Source organism: Teleopsis dalmanni, chromosome X (genome assembly GCF_002237135.1).
Source record: "Teleopsis dalmanni isolate 2A chromosome X, ASM223713v2, whole genome shotgun sequence".
Lineage (NCBI taxonomy): Eukaryota > Metazoa > Arthropoda > Insecta > Diptera > Diopsidae > Teleopsis > Teleopsis dalmanni.
In genome coordinates, this window is record NC_051848.1 from 33047552 (window position 1) to 33069521 (window position 21970).

General features: G+C 27.0%; 1 protein-coding gene across 4 annotated transcripts in view; it reads left to right on the forward strand.

Annotated features, from left to right (window-relative positions):
- LOC119687976 (GTPase-activating protein skywalker) overlaps positions 1-21970 on the forward strand; it is a 104522-nt gene that overhangs the window by 37013 nt on the left and 45539 nt on the right. For 2 of the 4 annotated variants that reach the window (XM_038102547.1, XM_038102550.1), the window contains exon 1: positions 18620-18840. The exons of the other annotated variants lie outside the window; for them this stretch is intronic. In XM_038102547.1, the coding sequence (XP_037958475.1) occupies positions 18678-18840 (163 nt within the window). In that variant the 5' untranslated portion in view covers positions 18620-18677. Of the gene's footprint in view, positions 1-18619; positions 18841-21970 lie in introns of those variants that run through there. 4 annotated transcript variants of the gene reach the window in all.

Here is a 21970-nt window from a genome sequence, read left to right on the forward strand (position 1 = left end):
TCACTCTAACATCGCAATTTTGTACAGTTCTATGAAGTGTTTCTAGAAGTGTTTTAGAAAGCAACAAAAGTCTATACGCTAATAGATTCTAAAAAAATTAAAATTTTACCAAAATTTTAGAGCTAAAAAAAAGGATCCTATATAACGAAAAAGCGGTTATCTATCTATCAAGTAATGAACTTTATTGTCTTTTTGTAATTAAGCAAGGAGCTTCTTATAGGCAAGATACATTCGATGATCTTTGAGTTTTCATGCTACTTAACCTTTTTGATTCGTCTCTTAACAAAAAAATCTTAGTCCTTGTATAGTTGATCATGACAATAACCTGCTGTTAAACTTGAAAGGATGGCTCTAGGGAAAAATATGAAAAACTGAGATATATTTTGGAGGACGTGATAAATCATATCGAATGTTGAAAGATCGTTGGGCTCGGTGTGTCGAGCTAAAAGGGACTATATTAAAGCATAAAATAGAATTTTGTAAAAGAAATGAGTTTTTATTACTCAGGTCGGGTAGTTATATAGTATCCATATAGTATCATATCCTAAGAGGTATCTGTAATCGTAAGCGGAGCGATTAACTGAATCTGCTGCATTATTTCGATATTTGAGTTGTTAGCTATTCCTCATAGCTGTCTTGTTTAAGCTTCAATTTGTTCAGTTTAAGGATAGCTTTATAAAGCATTCCTTTTTTTTTTCAAGAATGAGTTTGAAACTGAAGGATATGTAACTGGACTGATTTAAGTTAATTACAAGCAGCTTATAAGAGATTTTCTCAAATGTGATTGCTGAACACACATGATTCTTGTTGTCTGAGTGTTAAGCTAGAATTAGTTCAAATTTGTTTGTATTAGAAAAATGAATTCCGATTATCAATAAAATGTTAATATGGTTCGACTTTATAAAATAATTTAATTTCTTCTGTAAGAAACTATATATATTTCGTTCTGCTATACTTGGCAAGACCATTAATACTACAAAGTGCTTTAGACTATATTTAGTGTATTCTGTTCAGGGTTCGATGATTCGAAAACTTGTCTTGCTATTGTTTTTTTTTTTGGAAGGATGCAGTTGATATAGCTATTCTTCATGTTTTGGTTATTATCCGAAGTATTAAATATTAAAATTTGTTAAAAAATGTTATCACTAGTTTAAACTTTATTAAATTAGTTTCAGTAAAAATATTTTTGCATGGCATATTCTTCACATTTTTCAAATGTGAATAAACATTGCTTTACTGGGTTTAATAAAATTTTATTATACCATATCTGCCTATCTTAGTTTCTCCTTATATGCTTACAAATCATTTAATATGCAATTTAGAAACGTGAATAAAAAATTATTGAGATTTTTCTATTTATTGCTGGGAATTGTCGCTAACAGTTGATAAAAATGTTAGAGTAAAAAAAATGATTAATAATGAGCACATTTAGTAAAGAGTCACTTCACCATAGATTACTAAACTAAAATAAACAATATTTTTTTTTAACACGAATTGAGTACAAGATAGATAATATTTTGATACGAGGGTTTCTTAATATGTTTTTCTATTGACATGTTTTGTTGAAGCTATTCAAAATATTAATATATTAGTATAGTTAAAGGAAAAAAGTATGTAATTATAAAATTGTTTACCGTTTTCTATCTGGACTTTGTGCTATAAAGATAGTTACGACAGTTTCACACGCTCTCTGGTTATGCTCATTGAGATGTGTTATGCAGACACTCAATTTACAAAGGTCAATTTTATCACTATTTTGATAAATTTTGGTTGTACTTTAGTTTAAAAAGTCACATTTTGATATGTGAGTAGTGGCAGGAGCCTTAACTTACTTAATAGCCTTTTTGTTTTAAATAATAAAAAATATTTATATTATAGTAAAACGGATAAAGTTTCGGTAACAAAAGTGGTTTAAAAGGTTAAGTCTCAAAATGTATAAATTTTACACTGCAATTAGATGGTTTTTCAATTCAGAACAACCCAACGACAACTATCAGTCTATACAGAGGAGCTTAATTTAACTGCAATAAATTTCTAACTGCTCTAACTTACAAACAGCCATTGAAACCTGCAGATGCAATTAGGTATCTAAGAAAGATTAGCTTCGATTATATTTAGAATGATGATAAATCTAATTTTCCGAAATATTTGTGAGGCATTGATTTTGAAGAGGAATAAAACTAATGCTAACTTCAAAACTGAATTACAAAAAAAAAAAACTGAGTCGCCTATGAAAGATAGTACACATCGGTACTTGTCAAAAAAGTAGGTGCAAAACTGCTTTATCATGCTTTATAATAGCACTTTTTTTCTCGACCAAAAAAAAGGTATATATACAATGCCAGTGTCAGATGTAGTATGAACGATTTTAATATAATATAAATTAAACTTTTAAATTCATCACTTAAAACATTTTGATCTTGTTTAATAGTTGAAGTGGACTGTTTAGAACAATTGTTTTTATGTTATAAATAATATTATTATTATTAAACTTTATAATGTGGAACCAACCATTTAAAATAAATTTTTTTTATTTTTTTTATTTATTTTTATTTTTTTTTATTTTTTTTTATTTTTTTTATTTTTTTAATTTTTTTATTTTTTTATTTTTTATTATTCCATTGATATTACAAATATCTTAGATATCTAGTAATACTATAAATGTTTGTTATTACACATATTATAAATGTTTGATGTATGTGTATTTTGTTTGATGTATATAATATATAATTATAATTCTATATAAAAAACTTATATAAAAATATTAATTAAGCTACAAATTTTATGCTATAAATGCTTTATATATAATTTATAAAGTTTCTGTTTTAACCAAAATAGTATTGTGTGATATTGCCGTTAAGAAAACTTGTGAACTTCCAACGTATCCGATATTAGGGAGCATGAATGGCTCGCGATGTAATCGTTTAAAATGCATCTCTGAGAGATTCTCTTAATTATCTGCCCCAACTTAAAAAACACAATTGAAGTTGTTATTGCGGTTAAATGATAATTTTTTGCATATTTTATAAAATAAAATATTTTTATTTTTATTTTTATTTTATTTTTATTGTTTTACAAATTTTTTAACTTAACAATATTTTTTATAGTTAATTTTGCTCTCGAATCGAATAATTTAAGTTTGTTTTAATTATCGCGCACTCAACTTCTGAATCAGTATCACTTAAACCTTCGAGCATTGCGGTTCGTCGGCGAGTCTTCAACACTTCTCTACACATGTCCACAGATACTTTCTTGCATTGCTAATAAACAATTTTTTTTTTTACTTAAAAACTTGAAAAAGAAAAATATATATAAAATAAAATTATTTGAATTTTATTCATTCAAAGTTTTTATTGTGATATTCTTTACCGCGCAAATGCGTTGAATAGTTGATTTCATCTCGATCATTTGAAAACCTACTGTGATGCCTCCACCCTGAATATTGATCTACAAAAATACAATCTACAAAAAAAGTATGCAAACAAAATGAAATATGTTGAAAATTTTATTAACTCAAAAATAAACTAAAAAAAAGATTAAATTAAAAATATACTATGTACATTTTTGTATTTATCTTAAAGATGCATTTTACTGTTCTGTACGACCGACCGATCGATCGATCGATCGATCGAACTCGCGCTCGATTCGCTTAATTGAACGGTTGATCGGCCTGTTTTGTGGTTTACATTTAACGAGTTATAAAATTATTAAATTATGAAATATACAAAATTAAATAAATTAATAAAAGGAAAACAAAAGTACAATAAAAACCAATATTTTTTATAAACAAAAAACAAGTACTTAATGAAGCTTAAAATCAGTTAAGATTACAATTAAAATATTTATTTAACGCATTGTTTCATTAACAAAAAAAAAGTAAATAAGTAAAAAATAATAATTAATTAACATATGTTAAGTACATGTATACAGATCAATTATGATAACATATTGATTTCCCGACAACATCCATGTTTTCTGCAGTTCTTCATGTTTATTTTAAATTTTTATATATTTTTTTTTTTTTTTGACGAATTTAAGGAATAAATTACATTATTAATATTAAAAAAATAAGTCAAATAAGTTTGATGTTTTTAGTTTATAATTAGTTATAGATCTTCAATCCTGTTTAGTGGAATTTCGGTCAGGTTTAGAGGTATCAAACCTTTAATCTTTTTTAATAATAAAAAAACATCAACTTTCAAAATACTATAATTTTCTTTTAAATTGGTCCGTTTTCTGCTTTTCTGGCGGCAGTCGTGCTTATACGCTCTACAATATCTTCTTACCATCTGAGCCTCGGGCGGTTTCACATGGAAAATATTTCTTATTACTCTTTCATTTCCCATACTAAAAAGATGGTATTGTCATATCCTAAATCTGATAGTTTTGCACTTTTTTATTAACTATACTTAATTCATCATTGTACACAGGGCTGTCACTATAAATTTACTTGGGTGTTGACTAATTGAAGATTGGATGGTCTTTTAGCGTCATTGTAGACAAACCCGTAGCCAAGAATTTACTTCAGGGAAGTTCTTTTAAGTAAAATTCTGGATCGACCCAATCAGATCATGATTCATTTATAATGAATAATTTAATGTATAAGTACTAACATTTATTTTGGAAAAGCTTAAATCCATCAAAACCCAAATTGTATGAAATGTGGTATATTCTGTTCAATGATAACCAATTTTTTTTTTCTTGCCATGAAATCATTTGCAGTTTTTTGAAAAATTTATCTGTGATAAAATATAAATATAATAGTATAAAAAACAAATAACTGCTCCATAAAAGGAAGTATCACAGATTCCAGAAGTGCTGTAGTAGAAATGTTTTAAAAGCTCAAGTTGAATGAATGTTACACTGCAGTTAGATGGTTGCTCAGCTCAGAAGAACTAGATGAGACGTATCAACATAACGATGATTATAAGTTTATACTGAGGACTCAATTTAATTGCAATCAATTTCAAACTGCTTCAACTTTCAAACAGACAGAACTTGAATATATAGACTGAGTGAACTAATCATTTATATATATCTAATAGTTGTGCTCAACATAAACAAAATTGCATCTTAAACAATACGAAATGCATACAGATAAGAAATAGATTTTTTTTGCACACTTACAACAATAAATAAATAATATATAGTCCATAATATGATACAAGTTATATTTACTAATATGGTATAAATTTTTTTTTATTATTGTTAAATTGAGTTGATGAGGTAACCTTTTTTTTATTGGTAGAAATGACATTATCTAGTCCAGTTTCTAATACCAAAAATATATGATTTGATGTACATTCAGAGAGTTTAAATATTCGTGTTGCAGAATACCTATCTATATAGGGTACTTACAAACTAGAACAGACATTCCCCGACTTCCGTTTCAAAAGCTTGTATTGTTGGGTGTATTTATTATATAAAGGTTGTTTGTTGTTGTAAAAATTTTTTATATCGTATTGGTATTGATATATTTGGTATTATATTTCCTAAGGTGAGGTATTTTGAAAATATCATAATTGCTGTTAGTACCACTCCCAAATTCCTTTACACATTCACAATCATTTTTTTTTTACTTAGAACCATTTTGTTCTAACTGCTAAGTATTCTAACTGCTTAAATATTAGCGATCAGCCAAAAAGTAGATAGTCATGATATTTGTTTTTAAGATTAACTACCGTATCAAATAAATATAGTTACATATTTTCACATTCAAATATTTCTCTATAGTTCCCTTATGTTGCCATTGTTCGTACAATATCTGATATTTCGCAATCATGATATCTGTAGCGATATATTCTAGACTCTACATTTATCTTGACTATCTACTATTTTACATTTCGACTTCTTAACTATCTGTTTTTTTTTATTGTCCCCTTTATTCACTCCACTTAATAGCATAAGGTTTCAATCCAATATCTTATCCGATATCCGATATCTTATTCTATTTAGTGATAATATTTTTAAATGTGACCAGTTTAGTCTTATAGACTCAAGCTCTAATAACACCGACCTCTTTTTCATGTGTTACGTGGTCTATCAGGTTTATGTTTAACCGCTGGATTTCAGTATAATGCGACTCTGAGGGTTTTTACGGAGTGTCTGCCCAATCCATCTCCAGCGTATTTTCATTATACAATATTTGATTTACTTTGGCCTACAGAGTTGCCAGAGCGTTTTGTTGCTAATTATATTAGATCAGAATACTGACCTAATATAATTATTTTTAATCCACTTCCAAATACCATTATTTATGATTTTGTAAAGTTCTCAATTTTCTGAAACCAGTGCTGATTTTTAAGTAATCTAAAGCAAAATTGTTTCAGTGCTTCATGGAAGTGCTTCTTAAAAAAAAAATCTTTATAAATTCTTAATTCTTCTTTCATTGTAAATTTTCTAATTTTTATCATTATTATCATCTTTGTGGTACCCCAAGACCGTGGCGCTCTGAGACAATTTCCTCTTTTTTTTCCATAGCTTTCGCGACGTGGCTCTAAACAGTATTAATTTTTTTGTAATATTTAAATATTAACTAACTGATCGATACCTAGTGAAGGATGTGGAGGGATTCCAAATCAGTCAGAAACCTTATGAGGGGTATGACAGTTCTTATAGAAAGGGTTCAATCGGGACAATTGCAGGTCAGGATATGCGATATGGTGATAACCCTAATCAAAATTTCTTAAAACTTCTTCGTGAAGTCAGTATGGGGGAACTAATAAGGCATGAGTGATCTTGTCTTCTGTGAGACTAACTATCTGTTAATATTTTCTAAACCAAAAATATTTTTACAACTTCTTAAAATGTTGTTTGTCAACAACTTTTACCTTTTCGCGATTAATTTTTTTAGTGTTCTTGGATATATATCGATCTGATTTATGTATGGATTTGCAACGCATAAAAGTAAAAAATAAAAACAAATACATGGAATAATAATAATAAGTTTTGTTATTATTTTATTTTATCGATTTGCTGCTTATTAAATTTTCTAATTTAGAATTTTTGTGGACAATTTTAGATCTGACCAAGCTCGTTAGTATTTTTTTCACACCTCAAAATTGTGCTCGCGCTCGTTAAAAATTTAGCACGCAATTCTCGAGCTCTCAAACCAATTCTAATTGAATCGGCAAATGTCGACATCGGTTGTTGTTGTTGTGCTGAGACCAAATTTATGCTAAATAGTTCCATATCAGATTGTTAACGACTGCACAGTCTGTTTAGTTCGAGCAAATCAGCGCAGAAAAATTAAAATTGTGTGAAGGTCTGTCATAAGAATATGATTAATTTATGAAAAAATAAATACTTGTAAAAACCGAAATTAAATCGAAACTGAAATTATGTGGAAGAATTGCATTCTAGTAGAAATTCTTAATCTTCCTAAGACCTTTTACTCATTGAGAAATTATTTTTAGTACCTTTACTCTGAGGTCCACTAAACATATAAAATTTATTTATGCATTTTAATGTAAATTTCCAACTTTCCTTTTCGTACTGTACTTATCACTTTGCAATTCTATAGTCCCCATTATTCTACTACACTCTCATTCATCCTCCTATAAAGTCTTACGTGCAAATGGTCTGGTATCCTTGATAAAAATTTTTTGTGATTAATTTTTATTAATTTTTTTTTTCACTGCTATTTTTATTTTTTGTAAATTACCTAATTTATTCACACTTTACATTTTTTCTTAAAATTTATTATTCTTTTAAAATTTTTACACAATTTTTATTTTTAGTGCTTCTTTTTTCACTTTTTATGATGCCATTTTAATGAGTTCCAGCGTTTTTGCTTCTGTTTCGAATTATAAATAATGCGATTCTTTCGACTAAATTTAAAATGTGTTAATTGAAAACGTAAACGCACTAAAACTTGCATTTTTCGTGCAACTCAAATTATTAAATTTTTTCCGTAAAATATAATAAACAAACAGAATTTTTTTACGCAGAGCTTAAAATAGAATAAAATTACTGATATCTGATAACCTTCAGCACCTTCAGTGTAAGAATATAACCCAACAGACAAACAGTTGCAATAATCGTAGTTAGCGATTTCGTCTGATAATTCTTTTGAAAACAATCTTTTGTTAGGAAAAAAAGTGCACTATTCCACCAAAATAATGCGAGAATTCATACAAGTACTGTAACTCACACCCACTTTACTCTCCATATCTGGCACATTTTGATATTCATTTATCTTGACCTCTATAAAATGTTCATAATCGGTAATATCTTTGCTTCAAATAAGAAGTCTAAAAAACAATTGACTCAGTTTTTCCTCAATAGACCAAAAAAAAAAAAAAAATTAAAATTATGAGCGTCATGTTACTGCTATGATTCCATCGTAAAATATATTGGACTTAAATGGACAATATATAATTCAATAAAATATTTATTTAATATTATGTATATAAAAAACATCTATTTTTATCAAAAAAACGAAGTTAGTCTTTTTTGACACAATAAAACAATTTTATGAGCGTGGAATCATTTTACCGGCAATCATGTCATGGCAAAAGATATAGAAAAGACTAGATTGAACAATAATTCAATAAAATATTTATTCATTATCGTTTTCCATTTCCATTTTCATAAAAATAGATGAAATATCTTTGCGAATAACTATATATATTAAAACTGTAAAATTTTATATCAAATATTTATCTGGGTTCCGAGAAATAGAAATATCGAAGAAAACTAGAAAGCTGACAGTTTACTCTTCTCTGGTGCTTCCCTGAATGTTACCCTGGTGGAACCGGTAGAAGTACCTACCTTCACTTTCTTCATTAACAGATGGAAGGCACTTAAATTATGTGCAACTTCCAGGTTAACATGGTCCACCTATAATAAAACTAGATCCTGGGAACTCATCAAAAAAGATTGCGTAAATATTTCAAGGCTTATTGCAGTTCTTTCTGGTCATTGGTGTAAAGGATTCCACGCAGAGAAACTGCGCATTCTTCATAATTCTCAGTGCAAAACTTGTGGAAACCTGCAGAAAAAAGAAAACATAATACATTTTTTCTGTGAATGCCCGGCCCAAAAAAAAAAGAAATAGACCATAAAATGATGTAATTTAACCAAAATATGTCAAAGGAAAATTTGTGTAATTGTGGTAGATTAGAAAGATATCGCGATCCGCACATATATTATCCCGGAGGTGGCATATGACCCGTGGTTCGTTCTTTGGACAGCCCTGTTCTTGAGGATACCTTTATTTGTATTTTTTGTTATAACTCAAAAGGTTAGAGCGTGATCTCATCTATTGGAATCATTTATTTCTTGAGATTACGTTCTCGATTTCATATACACTCTTTAGATTTGGCTCGCAGTTTATATAATACATTGCATTGTGCACATTGTATTAAATAAAATCATTGTACTGCCAAACCGATATATATCAAGATGAACCTATATTGTGCTCTGAGTGGTGTTTTTTTGTAAACAAATTTTTACATCTTGCATGAACTAATTTTAAATACACTCGTCAAAGGTATTAGGAAATACAATTCGTGTTAAATTTAATGACGTGGCGTAATTGTAAGAAAAATGCACTGAACTCGAAAACAAATAAAATGTATCTTGCCAACAATTTCGTTGCCGACGTGTTTTAGTTATTTTTAGACCTATTTTGACACCACTGCATGCGCATTCTACTACCTTTTACCTAGTACTCGTATTCAGAGTACTAGATATTATGCATTAACATGACGAGAAAATGAAATTTAATATAAATATCAGAAAATGAGTTTAATGATTCGGAAATGATGGCGATTAGTCTAATCCAAGTTGATTTAATATTCCTAACAAACATACATACATATATACATACATACAAGTACTTATGTATAGTAGGAACCAGTCATATTGCACGTTTGACTAATTCAATTATTATCAAGTGCAAAGTGAAAGATAAACACGGCCAAGAAGTGTGGGCCATGAACGGCTCGTTAACTAATAATAACAAAAATTAAATTAAATAATAAAAACATTATAATTAATTGCATGCCTAACTAAAAATATTGCAAATAAATTGAAATTATTCATCGCATAGAATGCAAACCGAATGACAGCATGCAGGGAGATTCTAAGCTCGTAGGCAAAATAAATTATTCTCGATGTAAATTAAATAATAAAATGCAAATGCGATATTCTAAAATTGGCTTCATTAGATCATGCCAATATAATTTTGTTTGGGTTTCAGTTTTGTTACGTTATTACTATTTGAATTAGAATATGTTTTTCACATATTTTTTTTTTTTTTTTTTTTCATTATATAATATGTCTTTTCTAAAGAAAGTGTATATGAGATATATTATGTTTGTTTATTACAAAAATAAGTTAATAATTGCAAAATTAATTATTCAAGTCTTCAATCAACAAAAGTATTACTATTAACCAATAATTTTCTTCTTTAGAAAAAATTCTATTACTAGTTTTATTAAGTCTTACATTGATAAGTCATAATTCACATATAAATTTATCAAATTTGTATTCATTTTAAAGTACATAAACTCTTTTACTTCACTCACGCCATCAGTCAATACTCAGCTTAATTTATACATATACATTAAAATTACCCAAATTGAAAGCAATAGTCAAAGATGTGAAAAAAATGAATTAGATTAATAAAATATTATTTAGGCTAGTCTTTGTTGGGATACAAATTTAAATCAAATTTTAGTTTATCATTCTAATCTGAAATTTCGTTGGTTTTTACGTAGAACTTCAAGCGACATATAATAATATAGACGCTATAATACAGTCATATTATCCACTGCCTATCCACTTATAACGAAATTAGACAACATTTCTCCAAAGGACATAATGTCGTTCTTAACTGCTACTCGTCTATGGAACTAAGGTTCCCAAACAAGCCATTTTCCATGTGTGTAGCCTTGCCTTGTCCTGGTGAAACACAATTCCTCTCCTATTAACCAAACCTGGAGATTTCTGGCCAGGGCGATTTCTTCCTTCAGACAATTCAATTGTTCAGGCGGACAGTACAGTTCAAAGTTAAGAGTTTAGTCATATGGGAGCTCATAGTGTATGATAAACCCACTAAATCAATCTGCAAAACCTTTCTGGTCATCAATTTTAGCTTGACCACCGTTTCAGCCGGCTCCTCGTGATTCGACCGCTATCGTTTTAGCTTGTCATTGTTTTATTGTCGTAAGTAACCACCAATCGCATTTCATCACCAAGTACCAACTGCTTCAGAAATGGGTTGTGATTCGATTTTGTTGCGATACAGCAGTAATTCGCAGATAGAAATTCGGTCCATGAGTTTTTTTTGCGTTAACTCTTGTGGCACCCAAACATCGAGCTTCTTTTTGTATCCAGTCTTATTTAAATGGTTCCATTTATTTTTAAAATCTGTATCTTAAATATTTGTCAAGGTTCTTAGTTCATAAACTTTCACAGTGAGAAATACCTGCAGCTTCTGTATATCTGGTTGGAGGGAATAACCAATTTTCTGATAAGGCTATGTACTGTTCGATGACCTTTAAGTATCGCCACGAGTTTTGCCATTTCATGACGAAACATAATAATCTTGCCAGATCTTTCTTACAGCTGCTATATGCTTGGGTTAAAAGAATATTCAATTTTTCGGTAAAGGTGCCGACTGTTGGACGACCTTTAAGTAGCGCCACGAGTTTTGCCATTTCAGTTGTAATTTTACCTAGTTGAACTAGAACTTCCCTGGTGAAAAATACTAATCTTGCCGGGTCTTTCCTCCAGCTTCTATATGTCTGGTTAAAGCAAATATTCAATTTTCCGATAATGGTACCACCTACTTCTCGGTGATAATCCTACTTAGTTCTGTTTTTTTCTGCTATTATTAGTAAATGTTTTGGAGATATGTTTCTGGTTACCTTTAAATAAGATCAGTATTTGTTCTTCTACTGCTGTTAGTATGTAGAATAGTTTGCTTTCCTTATTGACGTTATGCGAATGTAGTTCATCAAAGTACTCCCTGTATATATACATAGAGATGAATAAATATAAAATTAACACCTCCTACCTACAATATAAATTTTACGAAAACAAAAAATCTTTCGCTTCATTTTTAAATTAATTTATTAACTTATAAATTATTTTATTTCAAATTGTTTGTTATTATGCTATTTGTTGTTGCGAAAATTATTGTTTGGCTAGTCTAAAATAAATTAAATATTTGCATTCTGCGTCATTTTCTGTATAAAAAAATTTAAATTCTAGTGACACGCGTACTCATATCAGAAAATTTTCTAAAAAAAGAAACAAATAAAATTAATTTTTTTTTTAAATCTCAAATGAAAACAAAAAGTAGATGCCAAATATTTAAAATTTAAATAAAAACTAAAAAGATAATAATAAAAAAAAAACAATCGAAAATATGTATAAAAACAAAACCAAAAAAAAAAAAAAATTATGAGAAAAAAAATTTAAATCACGTGAGTTTTGTTTCATAAACAAAAATTTAAATACAGTAAATTTTTGTACTGCTATTTTGTTGTAGATATGCAAAAAAGTATGTAATAAAGATACTTTTTTTTGTCTATGACTTTATTTACAATTTATAGACTTTGAGTGTTATAGTCGGTCAACTTGATACTAGTGTCACCTGTAACACAGCTTGTATATTGTGATATATACTAAATAAAAAAAAACAATAATTTTTTCAATAATTTAACCTCTCAGATATTTTGTTCTTAAGATATTTATATTCCTAATAATTTAGATAAAATTCTAATATTAAATTATTATATTCAAATATTATTATATTATATTATTATTATTATATTATGTTATTATTATTATATTAACAGATTATTATATAATTATTATAATAATAGATGTCTATTAATCTAGATTTAAAAATTTTAAAATCGGTAACTATTTATATATAAATTTTATAAATTAAATTTTATCTAATATTCCGTTCAAAAATATTGCCAAATATATAAATAATTTTTTAATTAAACTTTATATATCAAACAATTATAATATTAACTCTATTTAATAAAATAATTAATATATTTATTCCACCCTTATATAATTATACATATAGAATATTTATAAATATTAAATACTTGTATTTATGACCAAAAATTATTATTATAATAATTTGTTATCGGGCTAATTGGTCAAATTTAAATATAAATAAAAAGACACTGATTTATTATTTATATTTAAAAATCGTTTATATTTTATTTCCGATATTTTGACTATCTTCGATAGTCATCTTCAGGAAAACTTCGATAGTTTTCAGGGAAAACTTCGATAGTCATCTTCAGGGGTTTTCCCTGAAGATGACTATCGAAGATAGTCGAAATATCGGAAATAAAATACAAACGATTTTTAAATATAAATAATAAATCAGTGTCTTTTTATTTATATTTAAATTTGACCAATTAGCCCGATAACAAATTATTATATAGAATATTTATAAATTATTAAATATTTAATATTTTTAATTGTGATATAATAATAAAAATATAAATATATAAATATTGTATTTACATAAATATTATAATTTAATATATATCAATTTTTAAGTAAACTTTATATATCAAACAATTATAATATTAACTCTATTTAATAAAATAATTTATATATTTATTCCACCCTTATATAATTATATATATAGAATATTTATAAATTATTAAATATTTAATATTTTTAATTGTGATATAATAATGAAAATATAAATATTTAAGTATTGTATTTATATAAATATTATAATTTCACTTTCACTTAGTTTTTTTTCCAGATGTTTCTCTAATAAAATATTAAATATTTAATATTTTAAGTTTTGATATAATAATGTAAATAATGTGTTTATGTAAATAAGATATTATAATTTAATATATAGTAATATATGCCACTTTCAGATAGTTCTTTTTCTAGACTTTTCTCTAATAAATTATTAATTATTAAATATTTTAAATTTTAATATAATAATATAAATAATGTATTTATATAAATATTCTAATTTAATATATAGTTATATATGCCACTTTCAGATAGTTTTTTTTCCAGACTTTCCTCTAACAGCTCTTCTGCTTGATCTGTTTACTTTTTCTTGAAATCTTAAGCGAAATCAGGTTTCCATCAAAATTTTAACTTTAATTATGTGACATATATTTTGTGTAGCATACATCAAAAGTCCATATATATCGACAGTTTTAAATGCGAACAACTTTTATAGCACTTGGTTTTACCTGCCTTGCCATCTCTCCCTTCGCCTATTGTTTTTAACTTATTTGCATGTTATTTTCAAACACATTTGTTATGCATTTTTTAAAATGTAAAATTTGAATATTTAAAAACTTTCTGTCAAAATAATTGAATCATTTGATGAATTGTTATGAGTTGTTATTAAAAAGTTTCGCTAAATATGCATAAAAGATAAACTAACCAATTGTTACACATTCCCAGTTGCAATTTATTTTTGTCAAGCTAAATTGTGATTTCCTGCTGCAAATTGTTTTATTTACCCATCACTCCACATGACGGGAGTACATATAAATATACATATGTTGATAGATAGGTAAATAGACATATAGATATATAGACATATACAAATAGATATAGTAAAGAAAGGGTAACAAGAATCATTAATATTTTTAAAAAGTTTTTATTTAGTCTTCAATGTTAATTCCATGCACTTTAAATTAGTCTATCAATGATATTGTACATAGGGTTACGATAGGTTCGGTTAAATGTTGTGGTAGACAGTCCAATAGACCAACTTACTTAGCCCATAGGAGTTCTTTGTGTTACCACTATTTAACACATGGCCTTTGTTGTGTTCAAAATCCTTGAAAATAACAAAACTGTCTAGAGCTAATATTTTAATCTAAATACTTGACACTTCTGTGAGAGATCTATTTGATTAATTGACTAAAAAATTTTTGGTATTCTTCTGCAAAAAGAATATTGTAGAATATTCAGTTTAACATAAGATTCTAAAGTAATAAGACTATAACTTAATATATATCTTCTGAATAGATGCCTTGATTTTTTTCTATAAACTTTCGGTCACATTTTGGACAGATACTTTTGTTTAATCAAGACAAGGTGTTCCTTTTAATGACATTATTCTGCTATAAAAATTTATGTTGCATACTAAAATTTGCTCTTCAATTTTTAGTTTAAAAAACACTCTTCGAACATTTTTTTAAGTATGGTCTTGAGTTCCCTCTCTCATATTTGTCTGATCTATTGTCTAACCATATTCTTCGAGTGTGCATTTAAGTTTGAGAAATAAAAAATATTCTAAATAGGCTGCGCATATCAGACTAGAGCATAAAAGCCATCCAAAAGTGTCTATGTGACCATCAGGATGAAAGTGTCGCTCATATTATGGATGTCTGTCTTCCCATTGCTTTTTATACATTAGATTTTTATACACTTATTTTATGCTTATATAATATATATATGTGTGTATCTGTTTATCCACAATTTCGGATCTTAATACATTTTATAAATTGGTACTTGCGATAAGTATAGTTAGTTATAAATATATATTACTTAACACACTGTATCTAAGTATTAATAATTAAATTAATAATAGTTTATATTAGATAATTAATAATTTTTTAATTGTATCGTTTCCATATTATAAATAAAAAAAATGTTGCATAAGTCTTAAAATTAGACAATTTGATTGGAGAGAAAGTTTCATACTATTTATTCTCCCTCTTTGAGATGTCTCGTCGAATTATCAGTCTTGTAATAGGTTTACTTTCAAATCATTGTATTTTTGGTAATTATGCTAAATCTCTCTTTCAACCATAGCTGTTGCAGTTGTGGAGAAAATTATAAAAGTGCCTCCCATCTCCCATTATTTCTGTCCAGCACATGCCCGGCACCGCCTTATCACTTTAGACCTCCCCGTGAATAGCATTAGAAGCCTTGCCCTAAGTTTTAAGTGATTCTAACACTTGAGTTTTTAATTATTCACAATGAGCCTATAGGCCAAAGTGGATCCCTTGAGTTTACCGATAGAATCTACTCACCCAGCTATATATTCCATGAATAACTTACATATGAATAGCATCTATAAGTATTTTCAGAGATAGTATATTTTTAATAGATATAGTATTATTAGCTTTATTTTACTTCATTTTAAATTTGTTATATTACACATAAATTTGTTATATACATATATTAATATATGTATAAATCTTACAACTATTGCATTTTAGCCGTCTAACGACATATATAAGTATAATCGTAATTTATTTGCAATCGAATTTTTTTTTTAAATCATATAAAAATAAATTTATTAAACTAATAGTTTTTTTTTAAATTGTAATTTAACTTCAGTTATGATGATAGTAATTAATTTACTTAAATAGAAACTATTGTATTTGTTAGAGAAAACAACAATATTAAAAATAAAATAATATAATAATAAATTAATATTAAAATAATATCAAAGAATTTTTGTTGTTGTAGTTCACTACTTTTTGAAATCTCTTTATTTAAGTAATAGTAGATAAATTATTTATGTGAATCTATGTGAAGAGTATTTAAGGTGTGGCAAAGCCAAATATGTTTTTTCTTCTTTATTTTGAATTATTTTGTTTTTTTTATTCGTTTTTGTATTTATTTTTTTATTTATTTTTATTTTATTTATTTTTTATTTATTTATTTTTTTTTATTTTATTTTTATTTTTATTTATTTATTTTATTTTATTTATTTATTTTATTTTATCATTTATTCATATTTAATTTATATGAATTTATTTAATTCATATAATTTTATGAAATATCTTTTTGGTTGTAATATTTCATTTATTTCATTTTTATTATTTGTTATTTATTTATATTTTTTTTATATTTTTTTTTATATTTTTTTTTATTTATTTTTTATTTATATTTTTTTTATATAATTTTTTTTTTATATTATTTTTTATAATTTTTATATTTATTTTTTATATATTTATGTTTTTATATATATTTTTTATATTATATTTTTTTATATTATTTTTTTTTATATATATATTTTTATTTTTTTCTATATTTTTTTTATTTATTTTTGTTTTATTATTTTTTTTATTTATTTTTTTGTTTATTAATTTTTTTTATTTATTTTTGTTTATTAATTTTTTTTATTTTATTTGTTATTTATTTTTTTTTTTTATTATTTTTTTTTTTATTTATTTTTTTTTTTTTTTTTTTTAATTTAATGGAGATATCTTTTTGTTTGTAATAATATTTATTTTAATGTGAAGTCCGTTTGTCTTTGAATTATTCAGATTTCTTCAGTTCATTTAAACTTTGGCGATAGTTGGTATTTTTACAAAAGAAAATTGAGACTTTTCTTCGAGAGTTGTTTGAGGTATTATAATCATGTTCACCTTGCTTTCCAAACTACAATCGCAATGCATTGCACTATAATTTTTTTTAGTGTATGTATATCATTAGTCTCGTGAGCAATTCGTTCACTCTAGTGATGCGAACATACCAAACAAGAGAAGTACCTCAAAAGCATTTAAATATTTTTCAAAAATTATTAAATTAAATAAAATAATGTGAAACATAAAAAGAAGCAATACGTTCTTGCATTTTTTTATTTATTTATTTTTTTTTTTTTTTGCTATTCCTAATTTAAAAACAACAAAATAATTGTTAAGCATAACAAACAACAATAAAGACAACAACATGAAAACAAAAATCAGCTGCTGCCCGTCACAGAAGTGTGGAAATGCACAAATTCTATTAGGCGAAAAGCATGAATTAAAAATTATATCACAAGCGAAAACAATAATAAAAACACAATAAGAAAAAAACAAAAAAAAAACAAAAAACAAGAGTTGAGGGAATTCGAGTGTTTTACTCAATGAATATCATATCTCATGCCTTCATACCCATAAGCAGCGTAGCGTTGTCGCTCTCTGTTTATTGCGTTCTCTTTCGTGCTCAATTCGTAAATTAACGAGCCAATTAAAAGCTCTTGCGGTTTGCTCGCTATTTGCCCAAGAAATACTGCGGGAGAGCAGTTGACAAAATAATCGCAGTTGCGCTAATTGTGCTGGGTGCCGCGCGTTGCTCAATAAAGCCGGTGATCGACAATTGAACATTTGCGTTATGCGCCGCAAAGTCCAAAAGTACAGAGCAGTGCACAGAACTTAAATACAAAAAACAAAAACGAAAAGAAAAAAGCATACACATAGAATCTCAAGTTTTAAAAGCGATTGAAATTGTGTTTTGCTCGGTATTTTCTTAAGGAATTCGTGTTCAACAAAACTAAATATCAGTGTAAAATCTTATAAAAAAATAAATTTTCTATTTTTACAGTTGTTTAGTTTAAGAGAAAATTCTACTTTTAACCAAATTAGCTGAAAAATAATACAAAATTATTTAAAATAAAAATACAAAAACAAAATGTGCAAATTAAAAATGTAAAATCTTTACCAAAAATCTAAAAAAAAATCTTGAAAATAATTAATAAATAATTAATTTTTATATTAATTAAAAGTGCTAAATAAATAAATACCTTTTAAGTCCTGTAAAGAAAGAAATTTAAATGTGATAAAAAAGTCAATTTTTAAATTAGTTTTAAGTGGAAATTTTATAAAAAAAAAAAATATATAAATAAAAGTTAAAACGAAACATCATTAAACACAAAAAAAAAGTTATAAATAAGAATAAATAATAAAAAAAGTGTGAAAAAAATCAATATGGTCGGTAAAATTATAGCCTTGCGCGAATTGGATAACTTCAGTCGCCGCAGCAGTATTTACGTCGATCCAGAATGTGAAAAATTTTTTGAAATGCCGCTCTTCATAGCGGCGAGTTCGAATGATATCGCCACCAAATGCCATTGCTGGCAATTCAGCCCAGGTACGAGTATTGCCATACTGAATGCTCTATGTAAATTGCCAGTGATTAATAGAAACTTAATTTGATTTCATGGTGAAGCGCAGTGTAGAGAACCGCGTGACCCCAAAGGTCATTTGCGGTATTTCACAGTGCACTGCACCGAGTTAATAGTCGGTGAGGGAAAACAACAATAGAGACAACAATTGTTTTTGTGACAACTTGAATAATCTACAATAAGTTTAAATATTTGCAAAGTAATTTTAGGTTTTAAGATTACAAATCTACACGTTTAGTAGAAAAGTGTTTACTTAAATATGCACTATAGCGTGGGTTTGAGTCGGACGGAACTGGATATAAACAAGATATTATTGAAGTTTTCTTCTTAGCAAAAGAAAGTTAGAGTAAATACCAAAAAAAAAAAAACAAAAAAAACTGTTTTCAATGCAATTAAGTTTCTTTTGAATCAATGTAATTTATGTTATAACTGACATAACAGAAAAGCCCTATACTCTAGTAGTACCCCTATCTGCTTTATATTACTTAGTGTATTCAATAAATCAATTATACTTTCATATTGTTAATTTTTATTTTTTTAATTTATTATTTAGTGTATTTGTTCAAAAACATAAAATAAAATAAAATATAAAAAAATAAAATATAATAAAATAAAATAAAATATAAAATATAATATAAATATAATAAAATAAAATATAATTAAATAAAATAAAATGAAATTGAATAAAATAAAACAAAAAGAAATTAAATAAATTAAAATTATTATTAGAAATCATTATTAGAAATCAGAAATTTATTATCTAGTTAGTTGGGTTCTAAATCGGAGAGTTGCTTTTTTTGTTCACGTGACGTATGAGTATTGTTTTGTGATTACACATCCAAATAAGGGATTCAAAGTTTTTAAATCAAGTTGCGTGTTTAAAAATGAGATTATTTTGATAAAAACAATATTTGGAATGTCCATTAGGTTTAATAGTTCATAGAGTTCAAAAATGGAATGTCTTAGTGTTTAGTTATATCTTTTTTTTCTTCTTCCCTACAACATCTGCTCCTTTAAAATTAAAGGAGATGCCATTAAATTTTAATTTTTTTCGGTCTAACAACCTGCCAACACTAAAACTCCCTTAAGTCTGCACAGTAGTATAAGAAGTAACAGGAAGTAATCTATTATATGTATAATAATAGTTATAATAACACTTCTAATCGCCTAAATATTAGGAATTAATAACAAAACATTACCAAATAATCAACTTTATCGATGCATATAATTGTTGACAGATGGTCTCAGTACAGATATTTTTTTTAATAAGCCGTGCTGACTTTTGACTGCCCTTGACGCAATAATTATTCATTTCATTTTTTATACATACGATAATTGAATAATTAACTGCTGAAATAGAAATAAAATATAAATTCGGAATATTGTGAATAATCATATGAGGAAAGTCCAAAAGCCCATTTATTTATTTTCCAACATAACTGACTTGGTTCACTATTCCCAATGTAAACACAACTTTTTCTGCTCCTCTACGTATGCCATAAAGATCTTTACACATCCATTTTGAGATAATCTTATCATTTTGTGCCTTTGAGTCCAACTTTTAACTATGCAAACAAAAAAATAATCAGTGGGTGACAGATCTGGTGACTAAGAAATATAAAAAACTAATACGATATAAAATTCCTGCATTTTTTTTAATGGTACGAGTAAAATTGAACCGAAGCAGTAACGACGTGGTGAGCACTGTATGCAGTAGACATCAAGAGGCGTCAGATCCAAATCAGAGATCAGTTTTTTATTAAGTCTTTTTACGTCCAATAACACTCAAAGTATGAAGCTTATTTAATATTTTTTTTTCTTTACGTAAAAAGTAAATCACTAAGTTACGAAATACTTTAGAATATAATAATCACAATAATCAGCGGTGTTGCATATATTTTCCAGCGCTATATCGAGGATGTGACGACCCAAGCGTTTTTCATATAGATTTCGATAGTAGATAGGAAGTGGTGCTACTGTGAGTACACATTTTCTAGCGCTATGTCGGGGAAGTGGCAACGCAAGCGTTTTTCATATAAGTCTCGATAGTAGATAGGAAGTGGTGCTACTGTGAGTATACATTTTCCAGCGCTATATCGAGGATGTGACGACCCAAGCGTTTTTCATATAGATTTCGATAGTAGATAGGAAGTGGTGCTGCTGTGAGCATACATTTTCCAGTGCTATATCGGCAAAGTGGCAACCCAAGCGTTTTTCTTATAGGTCTCGATAGTAGATAAGGAATGGTGTAGCAAACTTACTCAAGGTTTTTGTAGTAACCGGTACTGCACCAAAGTATAAACCAGAAACAAAATATGTAATAGCGTAGACCCAGCCAGGACTGTAAGAACCACTAATGAATATAATGATAATCACTTTGCACTGACAACAAATTTTTGATGAAGACCTCTTAAAATTCATCCATCGAGAAAAAAAGTATTATTTTCTTATTTAGTTGAATTGCTAATTTTTGTTTTCGCGTGTAACTCAACAAAATAATCTAATAATTTTCTTCAGATTTTTGCAGATACGAGAGTCGAAGAATTAAGTACTTCCTTGAATTTTGTGAGGGAAGTGTGCATATATTTAATTATGTTCGCCGGTGGCCAATGGATTTTAATGTTCATTCTATTCTCGGCATAATAAAAGCATTTCCCCTACAAGAATTTGTTATTTTCTTTTTCAATTTTAATGCTAATTTATTGCAAAAATAATAAGAAAAAATAAACTAATTTTTGCTCAGCGTGTATCGAGCGCAGATGTTTGACTGTGGTTCCATTGTGAATTCACTTTAATGTTCTGTGCTCCTATGGCTTTGCACTACTTTAGCTTGGGTCTAATTTCGGTGTATATTTTTTTATTTAAATTGGCAATCAAGCTACGAAATTATTCTCATTATGTGTGGGTTAATTTGTGTACGATAGCTGCCCTAATTGGATTTATTATATCGACTATATATAATATTGCCTTAATTATGTTGTTTATTATTTAACAACAAATAAGCGCAGCATTGCCATTTTGTTGCTATTGCGGTTGAAAATTGCATTATATCGCAAATAATTACTTTTCAAACTATTCTGTGAATTTTGCTTAGTC